This window comes from Schistocerca nitens, chromosome 4 (genome assembly GCF_023898315.1).
Source record: "Schistocerca nitens isolate TAMUIC-IGC-003100 chromosome 4, iqSchNite1.1, whole genome shotgun sequence".
In the NCBI taxonomy this organism is placed as follows: Eukaryota; Metazoa; Arthropoda; class Insecta; order Orthoptera; family Acrididae; genus Schistocerca; species Schistocerca nitens.
In genome coordinates, this window is record NC_064617.1 from 407694136 (window position 1) to 407718423 (window position 24288).

Sequence of the window (24288 nt, forward strand, 5' to 3'; positions counted from 1 at the left end):
TTGGAAAGAGTGTGCAACAAGATTCATCCGACGAAATGATTTTCTTTCATTCCTCCATAGTCCAAGTTTGATGGCTTCAGCTCCTCGTTTTTGCCGGCCGGAGTGGCCGAGCGGTTCTAGGCGCTTCTGTCTGGAACCGCGCGACCGCAACGGTCGCAAGTTCGAATCCTGCCTCGGGCATGGATGTGTGTGATGTCTTTAGGATAGTTAGGTTTAAGTAGTTCTAAGTTCTAGGGGACTGATGACCTCCGATGTTAAGTCCCATAGTGCTCAGAGCCATTTGAATCATTTTTGAACCTCGTTTTTCAGTTACGGGCATTTCCATCATTCATAAGTAGTTTTGAAATTACAGCTAGTCCTGCAGTTCCCTGTTTATAGTGCTCTCTTTGTGTTGTTTTGTTGCTGACAGGGTTCTCGAGGGCGTCGTTCAGTTCTACAGTGACTTTTGCAACTGTCATCCCCTTACTTTTTCTTACAACACTCATCGATGACCGTCTGTCACGATCACTCAACACACACTTTCGTCCGCGTTGTGACTTAGCAGATTATGTTTTCCTACTTTTCCTGTATGCGCTGTAAAGCTTAGATCCGGTGCCTCTTGAAACGCGAAACCCATCGGCTGTCTTGGTTACAGAAGAACTCACCATACGAATACCAACAATTGGCCCACGTTCGAATTCATCTAGCTCCTACATAATGCACTCACAATTACATAGGACACTGTTCTGAACACGAGTGACTCTTGCAAAGTATTGAGAACTTCGCACAGGTGCCGTTCGTGGTCAAATACAACAGCGCAAACTGCTAGCTTGGCTAGCATCCGCATTTATCGTCGAGCAAGCATTTATCGCGGTGTTTCTACATTTTGCCCAATCCCAGTATCATCATGAAACTTCCTGGCAGATTAAAACGGTGTGCCGGACCGAGACTCGAACTCGGGACCTTTGCCTTTCGCGGGCAAGTGCTCTACCAACTGAGCTACCCAAGCACGACTCACACCCCGTCCTCACAGCTTTACTTCTGCCAGTATCTCGTCTCCTACCTTCCAAACTTTTCAGAATCTCTCCTCCGAACCTTGCAGAACTAGCACTCCTGAAAGAAAGGATATTGCGGAGACACGGCTTAGCCACAGCCTAGGGGATGTTTGCAGAATGAGATTTTCACTCTGCAGCCAGTGTGCGCTGATATGTAACTTCCTGGCAGATTAAAACTGTGTGCTGGACCGAGACTCAAACTCGGGACCTTTGCCTTTCGCGGGCAAGTGCTCTACCAACTGAGCTATCCAAGCACGACTCAGGCCCCGTCCTCACAGCTTTACTTCTGCCAGTATATCGTCTCCTACCTTCCAAACTTTACAGAAGCTCTCCTGCGAACCTTGCAGAACTAACACACAGTTTTAATCTGCCAGAAAGTTTCATATCAGCGCACACTCCGCTTCAGAGTGAAAATCTCATTCTGGAAACATCCCCTAGGCTGTTGCTAAGCCATGTCTCCGCAGAGTGAAAATCTCATTCCAGTATCATCATGTCTTCGCTATACTTAGGTGAAATCGTTTTACAGGACTGTGCGGCATATCGTGTCGGTGGATACGACGCCGTACCTTGACCAGAATCCGGGCACCAGTGGACTCCGAAGACCGACGCTGATATATCGCCAGAAAAACTATGCGGAGAACTATATAGAATGCATCCTGAAGGTCCTCGGCGACACCGTGGTTGGGAGTACTATAGTCGTGGGAGGGGACGGTAGGTACCTCTGTGAGGAGGTGGCCCAGAAGGTGATCAGGCAGTGTGCGGCGAATGGAGTGTACAAGGTGATCGCGGCGCACAACGCGCTGATGACGACGCCGGCGATATCTGCGGTGATCCGCAAATACGGCGCGCTGGGCGGCTTTGTACTTACGGCCAGTCACAATCCTGCCGGCCTGCTTGGCGACTTCGGCATCAAGTTCAACGGCTCCAACGGCGGTCCGGCGCCGCTTCCCTTCACGAAAACTGTTCACATCACCTCGCGGCACATCAAGAGCTACAAGACCCTGAGCAACCTGACTGTCGATCTCTCAGACATTGCGACCCACTGGTTCAACGTCGAGGGACGAGAATTCCTAGTGCAGGTGATCGACTCGGTGGATGACTACGTGCAGCTGGTAAAGGATATATTTGATTTTCCTCATCTGAGCCGACTGCTAACGGAAGGTCTTGGAGGAGAGCCTTTCCGCCTGCTCGTGGATTGCATGCACGGATCTAGTGGACCGTACGCGCGCAGAATATTCTGCGACGAAATGGGCGCGCCACCTGAGGTAAGTTTTACCTTCCGTAATTTCTTGTAAATTAGTATACACTGCCTTTCCTGACGCGAACAACCACTCAGTGATCAGTTAATAGTCGAAACCAAATTAAGAAGTCCTGAATCTTTCTTGTGTATGTCGATCTGCTGCCACGACAGATTGTATGAAATGCGCACTCTTGTAATGATAGTCCACCACAGCTACTTTTTAATCATTTCTTTATTTACTGCTATCGAGATTGAACATGGCTCATTTTCAAGCTGCACCTGGATATAATCAAGCTATTATCAGTACATATACAGTAGCTACATAATTTTTTTACTTACGCTATAAGATCATAAATACTTTTCGATTACAGTGACAGAAAAATATTGCAACAGCCAAAAATAATGACTGTAGTTCAAAAATGGTTTAAATGGCTCTAAGCACTATGGGATTTAACATCTGAGGTCATCAGTCCCCTAGAACTTAGAACTACTTAAACCTAACTAACCTAAGGGCATCACACACATCCATGCCCGAGGTAGGATTCGAAGCTGTGACCTTAGCGGTCGCGTGGTTCCAGACTGAAGCGCCTAGAACCGCTCGGGTACAGGGGCAGACATTAATGTAGTGGAACGAACTTTCGTGTATACATTTGTCTAGGTAAGATATTTAAGTGATTAACATTGCAAGGTCGCAGGTTAGTGTAAGCGCGAGATAAACAATTGAAAAGGTGAAATGCTGGTACATTAATAACCGGTGTAGCTACCAGAAAGTTGACTGCAAGCGTGCAAATGTGCGTGCATTGTGTTGTACAGGTACCGTATGTCAGTTTGTGGTATGGAGTTCCACGCCTGTTTCAACAAGTCGGTCAATACAGGGACGGTTAATGCTGGTTGTGGACGACGATGAAGTTGTCGTCCGTTGATGCCTCATATGAGCTCTATTGGGAACAGATCTTGTGATCGAGCAGGTCAAGGCAACATGTCGACACTCTGTACAGCAGGTTGAGTTACAACAAAGGTATGTGAGCGAACGTTATCCTGTTGAAAAAATACACCCTGGAATGCTCTTCATGAATGACATCGCATGCCGGCCGCTGTGGCTGAGCGGTTCTAGATGCTTCAGTCCGGAACCACGCGGCTGCTACGATCGCAGGTTCGAATCCTGCCTAGGGCATGGATGCGTATGATGTCCTTAGGTTAGTTCGGTTTAAGTAGTTCTAAGTCTAGGGGACTGATGACCTATTGTGAAGCACGAATGTCACCAGGAATAGACGACATCCCAACCGGATTTTACCGCACTTGTTGGGATGTATTGAAAGAAGAGTTAATTAACTTATTCAGTGACGCATGGAATGTCCAACGTCTCCCTACAAGTTTCCACGGGGGGCTCATCGTATTGGTACCCACGAAGTACCCGCCAACAAACATCGGCTCCCTTAGGCCGATAACCTTGGTCAACGCCGACTGCAAGGTAATAGCTCGAGCAGTAATCGCAAGATTAAGGGATGTAATGAAAAACGTGATAGTAGATAACCAAACGTACGATGTCCATGGACGTAATACAACCGGCATCTTGAGTGACTACCTTGACATAATATTCATCAAGGAGCTCTGTAATATCTATCAACTTTTCGAAAGCTTTCAACCGGATCTCCACAGTTTTCACTAAAAGCTATAGGAAATTTGGTACCTGCAACAAATTCTCCCAACTTGTCAGTCATTTTGAAAAGAACCCACTCCAAGGTAATGATCAGTGGACAACTAACTGGATCATTCGATACAAAACGATCAGTCCTCAGGGTAGCCTGCTTTTGATGGCCCTAAACGCAGTTGCGGTCGAACCTCTCCTAAGGAGACTTAACAGCTCACTCCAACGGTTGATCTTAGCACGATAGAAAATAGCATGCCGATTTGCAGATGATCTGAGCATGTTTGCGTCGGTACAAGACCCGATACCACATGCATAACATTTACTGAACATATATTGTGCAGCAACAGGACCCATGGTCCAAGATAATGAACTTTGCGAAAGGTTTACTGCTGGAGGAACAACAATTGTTATCCATAGGAACAAAGATTCGGGGTCTGGGGCTAGAACTGGTGTCGGATCTACAAAGGAAGCAGACTTCTAACTGGGTCTCGAAGTTGAATGAAGTTGACGCCAGCGTACAACTACATTCCCAGTGAAGTCTCGATATAATTCAGAAAGTAAAACTAGTGAACGAGTACATCTTATCAAAACTGTATTACATAGCGTCCATTTTGCCAGTACCAGCACCAATAGCCAAAGTTCTGTCTATCAGCGATTTCGTATGCCGTGGAAACATTTTCAAGATAATTTAAGGCATACTAACATTACTCTTTGAAGATGATGGGATCGGATAAAAATATAATGCAACGCATTACTAGTACACGGAGACCTCAGAAGATCAAAATTCGACCCTACCAGTCACGCAAGCATACTTCTACAAGCTGTTCAAGGATAAAGCCAAGTAGTACCTGTTAGTATTGGCAGAAACATTCAAAGCTTGGCTTCCTCAGGACGGCTACGTAACGCAGGAAGACAAAATGTGCAGTGCAAAGAAATGGTACCACCATATTAAGAAACGTTCACTTCCTAACAGAATGGACGCTAAATAACCTCATGTCACTGGTCTTAGCTGTGGAAGAACATTTATAGCAAACAGCTTACGTCTGGTTTTAGAACAGAATGGTATAAAGTCGTCACTCAAATAATTTCAATGTGTACAAAGTTATACTCTATCCATCCTGCGGATTCACCGAACTGTGAAAAGTGTAATGAAGCGGATACTCTTATACACCGGTTCACATGCCACCACGCACACGGAATCTGGGAATGGAGCCAGGAAAAATTTGCATCACTACTGCGTGCTTCACCGCAGTATGTCGGAATCAAGAATCGCATAAGATACAAGAGCTTCGTGTGACACCAAACTAAAAGCGATAACTCGGTCAGAAAAACAATATGGTAATCTGGCTATTGGGTCAATTCGTACACTACGTGATAACACGAGAAATGCCGAATTGAATGAACAACTGACAACATTACACCATAACTGCGGAACAAACTAAATTATCGAAACAATTTTGCAAATTACACAGGAGCATGGTATCCCATCATCTGAGATATCTGAGATATTAAGACCAGTGCATAGATCGCCGAATCGGAGATTTCGCGCATAAGTTTACCGTCACAGTGGGCTCTATTCATTTTGTCCGCTTTTCACCGTACACCACGTAAGGGATTGTGAGGCCTTGGAATATTCCACGATCTCCTACGACAAATTCCGCATTTTCCAATCGAAGTTGTCCAAGAAATAATAGTTGCATCACTTATTGAACGGCCGTCGTAGTTGCCTTACTGTGCTAAACCTGTAACAGAATAGTATACCTCCTAATGAGCAGATTACGACGGCATTTCAGATTTTTAAATTCTGTCCGTGACGATACGAAAAATTGAAAATAAATTTGCCTTTGGTCCTGGAAGCCGTTAGACATGTAACCTGTAATTGGGACCGGGTTACCGTACCCTCTGCCAGTCGGTTAGCAATTTCGCGTTGTGACTCTTCAAGCTTTCCCCGCGGATGTCTTGTAAATAGTCTTCACGGGTTTACCGCCGGATCACGTTATGCAAATTCCACAATATTTCCTCGGAGCAACTGTCCGACATCTTCATGTGGTTCAACCTTGCTGGTGGCTAGGTACGACTGACGGTATCCGCACGTCGACGCCCCGCGAGAGCCGCTCTGCGTTTTTCGGCAGAGGGAGTTTGAAATGAATATGGCAGATCATTGCGCATGCGCGATTTCCGCGGCTGCGCATTCTTCGCGTGCGTTTTCGATAAACGGGGCGTCGAAGTGCGGATACCTTCAGTCGTACCTAGCCAACAGCAAGGTTGAACCACCTGAAGATGTCGGACAGTTGCTCCGAGGAAATATTGTGGAATTTGCACAACGCGATCCGGCGGCAAACTCGTGAAGACTATATACGACATCGACGTTATTCAGCGCTATTGCTCGAGGCTGTCGTTTGTTGCGGGGCCGTTGCAGACGGTGATGAACGCGAAGCCGGTGGAGGACTTCGGTAACCACCCGGCGGACCCGAACATGACGCGCGCCGGCCAGCTGCTGCAGCGCGCGCGGGCCGGCGCCTGCGACCTGGGCGCCGCGCTGGACGGCGACGGCGACCGCTGCCTGCTCGTGGGCCGCGGCGGGCTCTTCGTGCCGCCCGCCGACTCGCTGGCCGTGCTGGCCGCGCACCTCTGCTGCATCCCCTACTTCTACAGCCGCACCACGCCCGGCTTCGCCAGGAGCATGCCCACCGCCGCTGCTATCGACCGCGTCGCCAAGGAGCTCGGCCTCGAGTGCTACGAGGTGCGTCTCTCATCTGAAATGTCATTTTAACGCTAGTACCGCAGGAAGCGGTCAAATGTTTTGAAATTTCGCCTGTCCATAACGTCTATATTTTAACACATTTTTATCAGATCGCTCTCTTCTCTGTTTTTCTCGGTGCAAATTTTACAATTGATTTTTACACTACTAGCCATTAAAATTGCTACACCAAGAAGAAATGCAGATGACAAACGTGTATTCACTGGACAAATATATTATACTAGCACTGACATGTGATTACGTTTTCACGCAATGTGGGTGCATAGATCCTGAAAAATCAGTACCCAGAACAACCTCCTCTGGCCGTAATAACGGCTTTGATACGCCTGGGCATTGAGTCAAACAGAGTTTGGATGGCGTGTACAGGTACAGCTGCAAATGCAGCTTCAACACGATACCACAGTTCATCGAGAGTAGTGACTGGCGTATTATGACGAACCAGTTGCTCGGCCACCATTGACCAGACGTATTCAGTTGGTGAGAGATCTGGACTATGTGCTCGCCAGGGCGGCAGTCGAACATTTTCTGTATCCAGAAAGGCCCGTACAGGACCTGCAACATGAGGTCGTGCATTATCCTGCTGAAATGTAGGGTTTCGCAGGGATCGAATGAAGGGTAGAGCCACGGGTCGTAACACATTTGAAATGTAACGTCCACTGTTCAAAGTGCCGTCAATGCGAACAAGAGGTGACCGAGACGTGTAACCAATGGCACCCCATACCATCACGCCGGGTGATAACGATAGTATGGCGATGACGAATACACACTTCCAATGTGCGTTCACCGCGATGTCGCCAATCACGGATGCGACCATCATGATGCTGTAAACAGAACCTGGATTCATCCGAAAAATTGACGCTTTGTCATTCGTGCACCCAGATTCGTCGTTGAGTACACCATCGCAGGCGCTCCTGTCTGTGATGCAGCGTCAAGGGTAACCGCAGCCATGGTCTCCGAGCTGATAGTCCATGCTGCTGCAAAAGTCGTCGAACTGTTCGTGCAGATGGTTGTTGTCTTGCAAACGTCCCCATCTGTTGACTCAGGGATCGACACGTGGCTGCACGATCCGTTACAGCCATGCGGATAAGATGCCTGTCGTCTCGACTGCTAGTGATACGAGGCCGTTGGGATCCAGCACGGCGTTCCGTATTACCTTCCTGAACCTACGGATTCCATACTCTGCTAACAGTCATTGGACCTCGACCAACGCGAGCAGCAATGTCGCGATACGATAAACCGCAATCGCGATAGGCTACAATCCGACCTTTATCAAAGTAGGAAACATGATGGTACGCATCTCTCCTCCTTCATCACAACAACGTTTCACCAGGCAACGCCGTTCAACTGCTGTTTTTGTATGAGAAATCGGTTGGAAACTTTCCTCATGTCAGCACACTGTAGTGTCGCCACCGGCGCCAACCTTGTGTGAATCCTTTGAAAAGCTAATCATTTGCATATCACATTATCTTCTTCCTGTCGGTTACATTTCGCGTCTGTAGCACGTCATCTTAGTGGTGTAGCAATTTTAATGGCCAGTAGTTTAACTAACTTCCCGATGAGCTAGAGAACGTTGCTCAGAATTGGATGACAATGCATTATTACATGAATGCTTGGCGTCTGTTCTTTTGTACATATCCGAAAGAACGTACACCACGCATTCATATCACTGAGTCACCTCGATGGGCTCTGAATCCACAACCTTCAGTGCAAATGCACGATCACGTTCGACCTCTTGTGGGAATCTCAAACTATCGAGCAAGAGGTATGTGGATCGGGACTACGGATATGTGGCGCTAGGGGGAATGTGGGTCAGCCGAGGGGTTACTGAGATGGTGCATGTAACTGCCATAAATACTATGTCCCAGTGGCGCAGTGGTTAGGGAAACTACCTAGTAAGCAGGAGGCCCACGTTCGAATCCCGATCCAGCACACAATTTTACTCAATGCCGCTTACTATGCCTAAAGGCCCAAAGCAGCTGACATGATGAATACCTTCCCTTTCCTTTCCTTTCTCCTCCCCTCCACCTTCAATTTGCACAAAATGCGGTAAACTCGCTTTCTTGTGTCGTATGTGGCGGAGAGTACTTTGTGTACCACTGCCGTTTCCTCCTTCTCCTGTTCCAATCACGAATGTTTCGTGGTAATAACGTTTTCTGGTATGCATCTGCATGTTTCTGTCCAACTTTTGTTTAAAAAATGGTTCAAATGGCTCTGAGCACTATGGGACTTAGCATCTGAGGTCATCAGTCCCCTAGACTTAGAACTACTTAAACCTAACCAACCTAAGGACATCACACACGTCCATGCCCGAGGCAGGATTCGAGCCTGCGACCGTAGCAGCCGCGTGGTTCCGGACTGAAGCGGCTAGAACCGCTCGGTCACCGCGGCCGGCCTAATTTTTGGATTCACTATCTTTTTGCGATATGACATAGGAGGAAGGAATATGATCCACCTGCCCCTACCACGGGATTTTATGCAGCCCGCAATGCCTTTAAGAACCATTTGCGAGATTTTCATATTCTCTCGCCCACTGCGTGCAAATTATTATGCTGGAAAATTAGCAGGACATTTTTGTTGGAAATTTAACGTACTTAAATTTTGTTCAGGGATACGTTATTGCTAGAGGTCACGGTTTTCGAGTTATTCAAGATAAATGCATTTAAAGGTCGCATTTCTATCTTTTTCTTCCATAATTCGAAAACTATGGCCTCTAGTAGAAAAGCATCCTGGTATAAAATCTAGCTACATTAAACACGCTGTTTTTTTTTTTTTTTTTTTTAAAGGTCTGACGATACACACATAGCAAGCGAGAGAATATGAAAATCTTGTGCATGGTATTTGGAGGTGCTACGGGTTGCATAAAACCCAGCCGTATCAGCAGCTGAATCACGCTGTATAGGTTGACTCAGGTGAAGAGAAACCGAAATAAACCAGAAATTTACTGCATGCATCTGTTCTAATCTCGTCAAAATGTTTGAAATCGACTGAAAAATTTCACATGCAGAAGACTAAAAAGCAGAACATAGTTTTTTCAATAAAAAATTTTTAATGTAACACTTTTTCTAACTGTCTGAAAGGTATGAAATAATTTCTCCTACTCGCATACTGATCCCCAGCCTCATATCGATAATCCTGAAAATTTGTGCTCGTGAATTTTTGATTGCTATGACAATTCTAGTAAAATTTAAAACAAAAATGTGGCGCCAGTTGCAATAGATAATAGTAGGGAGTGTAGAGAGTAGCGGTCGTTGAGAACAAATTACACATGAGTTCCTCTCATTTACAGTGAAATTAAACTTTTAGTGACTTACGTGGTCCACTCATGCATCAGTTATCTATTGGCTGCGCCCCACGTTTCTCGTGTTAAATTTTCATGTATTGTGATAGTAACTAAAAATTCACAAGTGCAGATTTTCAGGTCTATCTGTGTGCGGTTAGGAATCAGTATGAAGCATTTTATACTCTTTAGTCTGTTTTAGAAACGTGTAATATTAAAAAGGTTATCATTTAAATAATGATTTTTTTCGTAAACCGTTGAAGTTTTATGTCTTTGATTTCTTTCCAAACAAGACTGCACAGCAGAAAGTATCTAGTTGTTGCTATGGTCACTACTTATATATCTAGAACTGTCCACATTCGTAGCTCAGAGGTGAGCGTCTCTGTCTGCTAAGCGCTAAGTGGAGCACTCTGGTTCGATTTCCGGTACTGCCAGGGAATTTTCCTTGCTAGGACTGGCACATGTGCACTCATCCTCATGATGACAATTGAAGCGATACTCGACCGATTAGCGGCGGCTCCAAGGTCAAGAAAGCCGACACTGTAGGGACAGCAGTGTGCTGACTCCCTGCTCCTCCATACTGCATCCATTGGCAAAGGAGGTAGGGAGGACTGTCGGTACCGATTGGCCCATCAGGGATAGGACACGGAGCTTTGGCATTGATTGGACATAATTAGGGTCACAGCAGCAGTCATTTTGACCAATTACGAGGGCTGTTTGGAAAGCAAGTTCTGATTGGTTGTAAAATGCAAACAACACTGCAAATAAAAATTGTTTTATTTGACACAGTTACAACTTCCAGCTACTCCTCTACATAGTCACCGCTCCGACTTAGACGTTTGTTGTAGCAACTTTCCAATACCCTCGTCATAGAAGGCAGCCGCTTGCGCTTTCTATCACTTCTCTACATCGGTCTGCAGTTCGTCTTCTGTGCCAGAATGTTGTCTTCATAGCTGTCGGTTCATGTGTGCAGAGATGAACATCAGAGACAGCCAAGTTCGGGCTGCATGGTGGGTAATCAAACACTTTCCATCGGAAACGCTGCAGGGGCTTCCTCATTGCCCCAGCAATGTGCGGCCGAAAATTGTCGTGAAGGCGGAAATGCATGACAGTTACGTTATGTGGGCTGTATGTCATCAGGCGAAAACTCTCAGCGGGCACCCATGTGTGGCTGGAGACATTATTGTACTAGGCATCTTTATGTGCTCACTGCGTTCTCAGAACTGAAAAGAGCGACGTAACGCGATCGACAGGCATACTAGAGACACTGCCCAATCACCTCTGTGCCGAGCTTCATCGGATTTTCACCGCGTTTCCATTTAGTGATCTATCGGACCTCACTTTGCCAATTGCCCTCTGTAGCCACCTATGTTGCTCGAGAGCACAAAAATGCTACGTTGCGTTGCCTGTCAGTTCAAAAATGGTTCAAATGGCTCTGAGCACTATGCGACTTAACTTCTGAGGTCATCAGTCGCCTAGAACTTAGAACTAATTAAACCTAACTAACCTAAGGACATCACACACAACCATGCCCGAGGCAGGATTCGAACCTGCGACCGTAGCGGTCGCTCGGCTCCAGACTGTAGCGCCTAGAATCGCACGGCCACTCCGGCCGGCGCCTGTCAGTACAATGGATGCTAAGGCTTATGATGTTTATTGCTTCGCAATCTACTTAAAGTGTCAAGTTTTGTGTCAAGTCGTGATACAGACAGGGTGATTCAGTTGGGCTGTTCATCTCAAATATTTCCGGAACCACTTAACACATTGTAATTATGTTTCACTCAAATAAATTATTAAAAAGTCCTCAGTAAACGATGTATACTCTCTCTTCATATCTACATTAATTACAGAAACAGAGGAAAGTGGGGTAATGTTACAAGGCTGGAAAAAGTGGAAACTGCATAATTTTTGGTCTGAACGGTGCTAGTGACTGCGTAGAATTGGTAAAACAAGTTCTAATATACACCGTCAGTGTTGTCAGTGAGTCTGAAAAAGCAAGCTTCTTTCGTTAACTTTTCTGATTTTCAGTCTTCTGATGCGAAGTAAGCCATTAATTTCGTACCTAACTTACAGTTGTAATATTTCCTTTAACAATATCAACCTTTAAACAACGCCTTTTGACTTACAAACGTACTTAGTTGTAGTTTATTTCGGGTGATAGTTCCACTTACGAACCACTAATGCCGATATGGCGTTTGACAGGGAGAAGTGAGCACACTATTAGTCGAGAAAAGTGGCCAACGTGTTTACCACAATAAGACTTATTTACTTCCACATACCAAGCATAATACTAAACACTAGACTGACTTCTAAACCATTTTATAGGCGAAGCTATCATCCGTCATTCTATCCCTTTGTGACGATCTTGAATTGATAGATTTATTTTATTTAAAACCGTCTTTGTACTGTTATGTTCAGCCTAATACAAAAATCCGTTTGAAAACATTCTGCTCAAGCTGTAGGTATTGTTTCGAATACTGGAGCATCTAGATGCTTAGAAAATATATCTGTGAATCAGAACAACAAACATGGGATCCTGTCGCGATGCCTCTGGCCACATTACCCTCTTTAAGTGGGGAAAAGGAGTCACTATGTAAGCCTTCAGGAAAGTGCATACTTTATTTTCCACTAGAAAATATTTGGTGTGATATTTTATAATACATAGACACCAAACGTGTTAGCGGCAAGCTTCTACCAATATCCATGGTTTCATGACAGTTTCCCTTATGGAGTCCACTTCATCCTAGCTTCCCCTATCTGTCTCATCTTCGCTTTTTCTAATGCAACTCTAGTAATTTCTGTTGCTTGTGTCATGGTTTTCGGACAGCCGGTGGGGAGCAGGCGATGGCGTGATGAACCATCCCTGTTTCTTCTTCTCTTACTATCTAATCTATTCATCAAGAATCAGCAACATTAATGGGCATGGGTCTCTTTGAAGTAAAATATTCCGGAGGTAAACTAGATTCCCATTCGGATCTCCGGGCGGGACCTTCTTCGAAGAGATTCAGGCTGAAAGGAACTTTCAGGTTGGGAACATGGAACGTTAAAAGTTTGAACAGGCCAGGAACATTCCAGACATTATTAGACGAATTAGATAGATACGCTGTAGACATTGCAGCTATTCAAGAAACTCGGTGGCAGGGGGAGGTTAGCATAAAGAGGGGTAACTATACATTTTTCTATGGAGGTGCAGAAGCTCACAGTTTCGGAACAGGTTTCGCAGTACAGAGAAAAATGCTGCACACAATCAGAGATATAAGGTTCATTAGTGACCGACTATCAGTTATAGTGTTGTCCGGCAGGTGGAATAGACTTGTAGTAATTAATGTACACGCACCAACTGAGGACACTGAAGAGGTTGTTAAAGACGGCTTTTATGAAGAACTAGATCAACTGTGGGATGAGTTTTCCTCCTATGATACAAAATTAATCATAGGTGATTTTAATGCGAAGATAGAGAAGGAGGAAGCATTCCGGCCTACAATTGGGAGAGAAAGTTTGCATAACATTTCGAATGATAATGGCATAAGGGTGGTTAATTTTGCTGTTTCAAAAGACATGATTGTTGAGAGCACATATTTCAAAAGGAAGGACATTCATAAAGCAACTTGGGTCTCTCCGGATGGACACACCCGAAACCAAATTGATCATGTTCTTGTAGATCGGAGATGGCACACTAGTATAGAAAATGTTAGGACTTTCAGGGGAGCAGACTGCGATTCTGATCATTTTATTGTAGTTGTCAAAGTTCACCAACGGCTATCTACAGCAACATCAATGTGTCACAATGCAGAACTTGTTAGGTTCGACACTGACAAGCTAAATGATGAAAGCTTTAGAAGAAGATACATGATAGAAATTTCAAATAGGTTTGATACTCTCAGGGCACACGAAGATCAAGACGAGGATGTAAATAAACAGTGGATCACTGTGAGGAATAATATCAAAGAGGCAACGAAAGTCACAATAGGTACAATTAAGAAGAATAGGAGGAAACCGTGGTTTGATGAGGAATACAAGAAATTGGTAGAGGAAAGGAGAAAAGCGCGATTAGATTGGGATAGAATGGGAGACAGAAAACGAGAGGAGTTCTTGAACTTGAGAAGGGAAGTTGGTCGTAGGCTACGGGCAAAGAAGAGGGATTATTTGAAAAATCAAATTACAAAAATGAAAACAAACAGTAAAACAAAAAACATTAGGGAACTTAACCTAGACGTAAATGGGTATATGAAGGGCTTCAAGGCTAGGACAAATGCACTTCGAGGGGATGCTGGGGGAATACTGAAAGACCCCAGTGCTATATTAAGTAAATGGAGGGCGTATTTTAAGCATCTATTAAATGTACACCCTGGCCCGCATCTCGTGGTCGTGCGGTAGCGTTCTCGCTTCCCACGCCCGGGTTCCCGGGTTCGATTCCCGGCGGGGTCAGGGATTTTCTCTGCCTCGTGATGGCTGGGTGTTGTGTGCTGTCCTTAGGTTAGTTAGGTTTAAGTAGTTCTAAGTTCTAGGGGACTTATGACCACAGCAGTTGAGTCCCATAGTGCTCAGAGCCATTTTTTGAAATGTACACCAGGAAGCAGGAAATGAGCAGGCGTACGAAATACATACAGCAGAGCCCCAGATACCTGAGCCAACGTTAAAGGAAGTAAGAGATGCAATCAACAAATTGCAAAACCATAAAGCACCAGGATCAGATTGCATAACTGCAGAATTAGTTAAAAATGGGTCGACAGAAATTGGTGGGAGTAATTCACAAAGTAATAACTAAAGTATGGAACTCAGAGATGATACCTGAAGAGTGGCAGGAGTCGATTCTGATCCCTGTTTTTAAGAAAGGTGACAAAATGGATTGTAGAACTATAGAAGGATATCGCTATTACCAGTATGTTCCAAAATTTTCTCGAATATTCTACTAAGCAGGCTTGCACCATATGCAGATGAAATTGTGGGGGATTACCAAGCCGGCTTTCGGAGGAACAGATCAACTATAGACCAAATATTCACCCTGCGTCAAATTTTGGAAAAGAAATGGGAATACAATAAACCAGTTCATAATCTTTTCATAGATTTTACAAAATCATATGATTCAGTATTGCAGCCAAAATTGTTGTTGTTGTTGTTGTGGTCTTCAGTCCTGAGACTGGTTTGATGCAGCTCTCCATGCTACTCTATCCTGTGCAAGCTCCTTCATCTCCCAGTACCTACTGCAACCTACATCCTTCTGAATCTGCTTAGTGTATTCATCTCTTGGTCTCCCTCTACGATTTTTACCCTCCACGCTGCCCTCCAATGCTAAATTTGTGATCCCTTGATGCCTCAAAACATGTCCTACCAACCGATCCCTTCTTCTAGTCAAGTTGTGCCACAAACTTCTCTTCTCTCCAATTCTATTCAATACCTCCTCATTAGTTATGTGATCTACCCACCTTATCTTCAGCATTCTTCTGTAGCACCACATTTCGAAAGCTTCTATTCTCTTCTTGTCCAAACTGGTTATCGTCCATGTTTCACTTCCATACATGGCTACACTCCATACAAATACCTTCAGAAACGACTTCCTGACACTTAAATCTATACTCGATGTTAACAAATTTCTCTTCTTCAGAAACGATTTCCTTGCCATTGCCAGTCTACATTTTATATCCTCACTACTTCGACCATCATCAGTTATTTTACTCCCTAAATAGCAAAACTCCTTTACTACTTTAAGTGTCTCATTTCCTAATCTAATCCCCTCAGCATCACCCGATTTAATTCGACTACATTCCATTATCCTCGTTTTGCTTTTGTTGATGTTCATCTTATATCCTCCTTTCAAGACACTGTCCATTCCGTTCAACTGCTCTTCCAAGTCCTTTGCTGTCTCTGACAAAATTACAATGTCATCGGCGAACCTCAAAGTTTTTACTTCTTCTCCATGAATTTTAATACCTACTCCGAATTTTTCTTTTGTTTCCTTTACTGCTTGCTCAATATACAGATTGAATAACATCGGGGATAGGCTACAACCCTGTCTTACTCCCTTCCCAACCGCTGCTTCCCTTTCATGTCCCTCGACTCTTATAACTGCCATCTGGTTTCTGTACAAATTGTAAATAGCCTTTCGCTCCCTGTATTTTACCCCTGCCACCTTTAGAATTTGAAAGAGAGTATTCCAGTTAACGTTGTCAAAAGCTTTCTCTAAGTCTACAAATGCTAGAAACGTAGGTTTGCCTTTTCTTAATCTTTCTTCTAAGATAAGTCGTAAGGTTAGTATTGCCTCACGTGTTCCAACATTTCTACGGAATCCAAACTGATCTTCCCCGAGGTCCGCTTCTACCAGTTTTTCCATTCGTCTGTAAAGAATTCGCGTTAGTATTTTGCAGCTGTGACTTATTAAACTGATAGTTCGGTAATTTTCACATCTGTCAACACCTGCTTTCTTTGGGATTGGAATTATTATATTCTTCTTGAAGTCTGTGGGTATTTCGCCTGTCTCATACATCTTGCTCACCAGATGGTAGAGTTTTGTCATGACTGGCTCTCCCAAGGCCATCAGTAGTTCTAATGGAATGTTGTCTACTCCCGGGGCCTTGTTTCGACTCAGGTCTTTCAGTGGTCTGTCAAACTCTTCACGCAGTATCTTATCTCCCATTTCATCTTCATCTACATCCTCTTCCATTTCCATAATACTGTCCTCAAGTACATCGCCCTTGTATAAATCCTCTATATACTCCTTCCACCTTTCTGCCTTGCCTTCTTTGCTTAGAACTGGGTTGCCATCTGAGCTCTTGATATTCATACAAGTGGTTCTCTTCTCTCCAAAGGTCTCTTTAATTTTCCTGTAGGCAGTATCTATCTTACCCCTAGTGAGACAAGCCTCTACATCCTTACATTTGTCCTCTAGCCATCCCTGCTTAGCCATTTTGCACTTTCTGTCGATCTCATTTTTGAGACGTTTGTATTCCCTTTTCCCTGCTTCATTTACTGCATTTTTATATTTCCTCCTTTCATCAATTAAATTCAATATTTCTTCTGTTACCCAAGGATTTCTATTAGCCCTCGTCTTTTTACCTACTTGATCCTCTGCTGCCTTCACTACTTCATCCCTCAGAGCTACCCATTCTTCTTCTACTGTATTTCTTTCCCCCATTCCTGTCAATTGTTCCCTTATGCCCTCCCTGAAACTCTCTACAACCTCTGGTTCTTTCAGTTTATCCAGGTCCCATCTCCTTAAATTCCCACCTTTTTGCAGTTTCTTCAGTTTCAATCTGCAGTTCATAACCAATAGATTGTGGTCAGAATCCACATCTGCCCCTGGAAATGTCTTACAATTTAAAACCTGGTTCCTAAGTCTCTGTCTTACCATTATATAATCTATCTGATACCTATTAGTATCTCCAGGATTCTTCCATGTATACAACCTTCTTTTATGATTCTTGAACCAAGTGTTAGCTATGATTAAGTTATGCTCTGTGCAAAATTCTACAAGGCGGCTTCCTCTTTCATTTCTTCCCCCCAATCCATATTCACCTACTATGTTTCCTTCTCTCCCTTTTCCTACTGACGAATTCCAGTCACCCATGACTATTAAATTTTCGTCTCCCTTCACTACCTGAATAATTTCTTTTATCTCGTCATACATTTCATCAATTTCTTCATCATCTGCAGAGCTAGTTGGCATATAAACTTGTACTACTGTAGTAGGCATGGGCTTTGTGTCTATCTTGGCCACAATAATGCGTTCACTATGCTGTTTGTAGTAGCTAACCCGCACTCCTACTTTTTTATTCATTATTAAACCTACTCCTGCGTTACCCCTATTTGATTTTGTATTTATAACCCTGTAATCACCTGACCAAAAGTCTTGTTCCTCCTGCCACCGAACTTCACTAATTCCCACTATATCTAACTTTAACCTATCCATTTCCCTTTTTAAATTTTCTAACCTACCTGCCCGATTAAGGGATCTGACATTCCACGCTCCGATCCGTAGAACGCCAGTTTTCTTTCTCCTGATAACGACATCCTCTTGAGTAGTCCCCGCCCGGAGATCCGAATGGGGGACTATTTTACCTCCGGAATATTTTACCCAAGAGGACGCCATCATCATTTAATCATACAGTAAAGCTGCATGTCCTCGGGAAAAATTACGGCTGTAGTTTCCCCTTGCTTTCAGCCGTTCGCAGTACCAGCACAGCAAGGCCGTTTTGGTTAATGTTACAAGGCCAGATCAGTCAAACATCCAGACTGTTGCCCCTGCAACTACTGAAAAGGCTGCTGCCCCTCTTCAGGAACCACATGTTTGTCTGGCCTCTCAACAGATACCCCTCCGCTGTGGTTGCACCTACGGTACGGCCACCTGTATCGCTGAGGCACGCAAGCCTCCCCACCAACGGCAAGGTCCATGGCTCATGGGGGAAGGCCAAAATTGTACAGAATTCTTTTGGAACTTGGAATACCAAAGAAGTATGTTAGACTTATAGAAGCGAGCTTGAAAAACACAAAAGGTAGAGTACGCGTGGGGAAATTGGAGTCAGAAGAATTTGTAATAAAGAACGGACTTAAGCAGGGAGATGCCCTGTCTCCGCTACTTTTTAATTTAGTCCTAGAATATATTGTACGAATGGCAGCAGATAATTCAGAGGGTGTGGAGTTAAATGGAAATATTAAGATATTAGGGTATGCAGATGATCTAAACACCATTAGCGATAGGAAAGAATCTGTAACAGCAAATGCGAATGCGTTAATCAAGGCTAGTGAAGATGTAGGTCTAAGGATAAGTGAAGACAAAACTAAATACCTGGTTACTATTAGAATGCCAACAGCAGTAGATCAAGAAATGTTAAGAGTTGGAGACATGCAGTTTGAAAAAGTGAACACATTTAAGAATCTAGGCGTGGACATGACTTCGGGAAATGAGATTGAATCCGAACTGAAGAAGAGATTACGGACGGGAAATGCGTGCTACTTCTCACTGAATAGATTACTTTCATTACGGATATTGTCTAGGAATTTAAAGATTAGAATATACGAAACTATTATTCTACCAGTTATGCTGTATGGGTGTGAGACTTGGTCTCTCACTGTGCAAAATGAAAAGCCGTTTAGAGTATTTGAAAACAAAATTTTGAGGAAAATTTTCGGAGCAAAAAGGGATGACATTAGCGGAGAGTGGCGAAAACTGCATAACGAAGAGATTCACGAACTCTATTCAAGTCCTGACATAATCAGTATTATTAAATCACGTAGGCTGCGATGGGCGGGTCATGTAGCTCGAATGGATGAGGGCAGGGCAGCGCGCAGAGTACTGGTAGGGCACCTAGAAGGAAAACGTCCTGTGGGGAGACCGAGGCGTAGATGGGAGGACAATGTGATGGCTGATTTGAGGAGCCTAGGTATTGAAGGTGAATGGAAGGAAATAGCCCAAGACAGAGGCAGATGGCGAAAATATGTTGCTGCGGTAATGGACTCTCGAGTCCGGTATGACCAATGAGTAAGTAAGTAATGTGTCATGGTTCTAAAAGAAACAAAACCCGATTACTACTTTCGGAGTCATTACAATATTCAGAACTTAGGTGACACCTAAGTTAGAATGATCAGTCAAAATCGCAATAAATTCGTTTATTAGCCGGTTTCGCCTTATGTAAAAGCCATCTTCAAAATGTTTGGCCCCCTATGACTGGTGCTGGCGGTTCCTCGGTTGTCTCGTGATACCACGATCGTACACTGAGTCATTGTACGATCATGGTATCACGAGACAACCGAGGACTCCCACCACCAGCCATAGGGCCCCAAAAATGTTGAAGATGGCTTTTACATAAGCCAAAACCGGTTAATAAGCGAATGCTGTTGCGATCTTGACTGTTCATTGTAGCTTAAATATAGCATCAGGTTGCTGTTTCTCCATTGAATTTGTTGTCTAAATTTATTAGGTGTCATCTGATCTGAACATGAAGCCACTTACTGTCTGAATGGGAAGTCGATGCTGTTATATGGGATTGTTGCGTCAGGTGCGTGGAGTGTGCTAGGCTGACGAATCTAAGGGAATCTGCTTACGAAAGCATAATGCTGGAGAAATATTTAATTTACAATTGATACTTAGTACACTTGGCTGTGTGTAGCTGGATCGACAAACCAAGGAATTTTCTTGATTACTACTACAGTTTAGTATGTTTGTTTTTATCACGCTTCCACTTCCTACTTCCCGTTGACACTTAACTCGCGTTTATAATCTCGATATTCAATTCAGAGTTAATGTGTTTCAAAACACACTACATGAAAACTGCCTTAGGTAAGAAAGATACAAATCCAAATACCATCTCACCAAGCTTATTGATCCATAATACGCACCGTGATATAATTACTCTAAGGGGAAGGTGTGTTACCACAAGTAGACGAATCAACCGCTCCTTATTGTCGCATCGAATTATGCTGAGGTGGCAAAAATGATGAGATACCACCTAATATCGTGTCGGACCTCCTTTTGCTCGGCGTAGTGCAGCAACTCGACATGACATGGTCTCAACAAGTCGTTGGTGGTCACTGCAGAAATATTGAGCCATGCTGTCTCTATAGCCGTCCACAACTGTTTAGGTATTGCCAATGCGGGAGTTTGTGCACGAACTGACTTTCCGAGTATCCCCTTAAACTTTCAAGGGGGTCATGTCGGGCGACCTTGGTGACCAAATCATTCGCTCGAATTGTCCAAAATGTTTTCCAAACCAGTAGCGAATAATTGTGGCCCAGTGGCATGGCGCATTGTCATCCATAAAAATTCCATCATTGTTTGGGAACATGAAATCCATGAATGGCTGCAAATGGTCTCCAAATAGTGGAACATAACCACTTCCAGTCAATGATCGGTTCAGCTCAACCAGTGGACCAAGTCCACTCCATATAAGCACTTCCCAGACTATTATGGAGCCACCACCAGCTTGCACAGTGTCTTGTTGACAACTATGGTCTATGGCTTAGTGGCGCCTGCGCCACACTCGAACCCTACTACCAGCTCTCACGAACTGAAATCGAGACTCGTCTCACCAGACCACGATTTTCCAGTCGTCTAGGGCCAACCAATATGGTGGCGAGGTCACGTGAGGCACTGCAAGCGATGTCGCATTGTTAGTAAAGACTTTCGCTTCAGTCGTTTGCTGCCATAGCCCATTAACGCCAAATTTCACCGCACTTTCCAAGCGGATATGTTCGTCGTACGTTCCACACTGATTTCTGCGGTTATTTCACGTAGTGTTGCTTGTCTGCTAGAACTGACAACTCTACGCAAACGCCGCTGCTCTCGGTCGTTTAGTGAAGGCCGTCGGCCATTGCGTTGTCTGTGGTGAGAGGTAATGTATCGGTTTTGGTATTCTCAGCATTCTCTCGACACTGTGGGTCTCGGAATATTGAATTCCCCAACGGTGCAGAATGTCCCATGCGTATAGCTCCAACTCGCATTCCCGTTCAAAGTCTGTTAATTCCCATCGTGCAGCCATAGTCACGTCGACACGTTTTCACAAGAATCACCCGAGTCCAAATGACAGCCCCACTAATGCACCGCCGTTTATACCCTGTATACGCGATACTACCGTCATCTCTATATGTGCATTTCGCTATTTCGTGAATATAATACCATTTGAGTATGATCTTAGTATTCAATACAGGGTTATTCAGAAGTACCTCAGGGATTTGAAAAGAAACTGCATGAAAACTGCAAGTGAACAGGAAAATGACATACATCAGTGGATACAGCTTGTCTCCAAATTTGAATTCATAATACGCGCCTTGGATTAGTTGCACCAAGGGGCAGGTGTGTCAGAACATGTGCGGAATCAACTGCTCCGTATTTTGTTATCAAATTAGTTCATGCCCACAGGTGGGCAACCCAGTGAACAGATTTCCAAAGTGATCTGCTGTCACGCCTTCCCAGACATTCGTATTAGCGACTTCTACACCTACATCTACATAGATACTCTGCAGTCCACCTTACGACCTACGGTGGAATATACCCCGTACCACTACTAGTCACTTCCTTTCCTTTTCCACTCGCAAAAAGAACGAAAGAAAAACTACGGTCTATATGCCTCCGTTTGAGCCCTAGTTTCTCGTATCTTATCTTCGTAGTCCTTACGCGCAGTGTATGTTGGAGGCAACAGAATCGTTCTGCAGTCAGCTCCAAATGCCAACTGTGTTCCTCGAAAAGAATGTTGCCTTCCCTCCAGGTATTGCCATTTAAGTTCTCGAAGCATGTCCGTAGCTCTTCCGTGCTGTTCGATCCTACCAGTAACGAATCTAACAGCCCCCCCCTCCCCCCTCCCCCTCTCACTGAATTGCTTTAATCCGACCTGGTACGGATTCCAAACACTGAGCAATACTTAAAAATAGGTTGGACTAGTCTCCTACATGCGGTCTCCTTTACAGATAAAGCATACTTTTTTAGAATTCTCCCAATTTACTGATGTCGACCGTTCGCCTTTCCCAACACAATCCTCAAAATCTCGTTCCGCTTCATATAGCTTTGCAACGTTAAGCCCACATATTTAAACGACGTGACTATGTAAAACAAGACACTACTAATGTTATATCCGAACATTATAGGTTTGTTTCTCCCACTCATCCGCATTAATTTACATTTTTCTACATTTAGTTACCATTCATCACACCAGGTAGGAACTTTGTTTAAATCATCTTGTATCCACCTGCCGTCGACGCCAACATACTGGGTTCCATAACTTAAGACGTCTTTGAGCCACTCACATGTCTGTGAACCTATTTCATATGCTCGTACCTTCTTTAACAGCCTGCAATGGGGCACCGTGCCAAACACTTTCTAGAAATCTAGAAATACAGAATCTACCTGTTGCCCTTCATCCATAGTTCGCAGTATATAATGTGAGAAAAGGGCTAGCTGAGTTTCGTATGAGTGATGCTTTCTAAAACCATGCTGATTCATGGTCATAAGCTTCTCGGTCTCAAGAAAATTTATTATATTCGAACTGAGAATACGTTCAAGAATTCCGTAGCTTACCAATGTTAGCGATATTGGGCTGTAATTTTACGATCAGTCCTTTTTCCCTTCTAATACGCAGGAGTCACGTACACTTTTTTCCAGTCGCTTGGGACTTTGTGCTGGCGAGAGATTCGCGATAAAGCTATGTAATTGGCCAATGCCGCAGAGCAATCTTGTAAAAACCTAATTGGGGTTTCATCAGGACCTGGTGACTTACTTGTTTTCAACTCTTTCAGTTGTTTCTCTAAACCAGGGACTTTAATGAATTGCGTGCACATACTGATGTTTCTCAGGTCGGAAACGGTGCCCTTATTGAGCACCTCTAATTTGAGTTGAAACTTGGAGAAATGGTCTATCCTTTGATAAGTGTCTATTTTCCGTAAGTCTTGCAGTTTTTGCACAGTGGTCTTCTGAAACCTTAGAACTACGGTACTTGTGAATAATCTATGTAACTTTGTGTCCCTCGAGGTCCTCTCTACCCGCTCACATACCACGATTCCGTTCTCGACTCTCGGCTGTTATACTCCGTTCAACGTTAAGTTTAACAAGGAACTAAGCATTGTGCTAAATATTCCTCCGCGTTTGTTTTTACCTCGTTGGAGTCTCCTTCCTATGTGTTAAGTACAGTTGCGTACGCTTGTCAGTGGACGTTTGAGCTGCAAAATAAAGAGGGTGATTAATGTTTGACGTCCTGTTGGCGTTGAAGTCACTAGAGACAGAGCACAAGCTCAGATTATGGAAGAATTGGGAAGGAAATCGATCGCATCTATTGAAAGAAACCATCCCGGGATTTGCCTTAAGTGCTTCGTGGAAAAACTAAATAATGTGGCTAGATGCGGATATGGGCCGTGGTCCTCCTGAATGCGAGTGCAGTGTGCTAACCACTCCGCCATCTGGCTAAAACTTTGTGCTGTAGCGTCACACACCGCCTTATTGGCTGACGTGTTTAAGCGAGTAATCTAGGCTCAAAAAAAGCAATTTTCAAAAAAATCCCCAAAAAATTATTTGCGCATTTAGCTTTACTGACGTGAAGGTGTCAACACAAAATCATTATTGGGTGTAGTGTTATAGTGGAGTATGTATGTTGGTCCACGTGTGAATCTAAACATTCCACTCCTGCTTTATTCATTCGTTCCTAATCGTTAGTTTTCTGATTGTCGGATTTACTTTCACATGTATCTCTCATAATTCTGTCTCACCGAATGGCACTGTAAATTTCTCATACTTGTTAGGCATTGTTCAGTCCTTCAGCGGTACGTCTTAGAACTGTTAGTTGCTTGGATTATGTTGTATTACTGCCTGTTCAGACTACTTTCTGTAGCTGTTTTAGTGCGATTTCT

General features: G+C 44.1%; 1 protein-coding gene across 1 annotated transcript in view; it reads left to right on the forward strand.

The window, feature by feature from the left end:
• The window catches only part of LOC126252345 (phosphoglucomutase-like protein 5), a 126904-nt gene that overhangs the window by 1407 nt on the left and 101209 nt on the right, over positions 1 to 24288 (forward strand). The window contains exons 2-4 of the mRNA XM_049953234.1: positions 1561 to 2299; positions 4267 to 4440; positions 6345 to 6668. Of these exons, the coding sequence (XP_049809191.1) occupies positions 1561 to 2299; positions 4267 to 4440; positions 6345 to 6668 (1237 nt within the window). The remainder of the gene's footprint in view (positions 1 to 1560; positions 2300 to 4266; positions 4441 to 6344; positions 6669 to 24288) is intronic.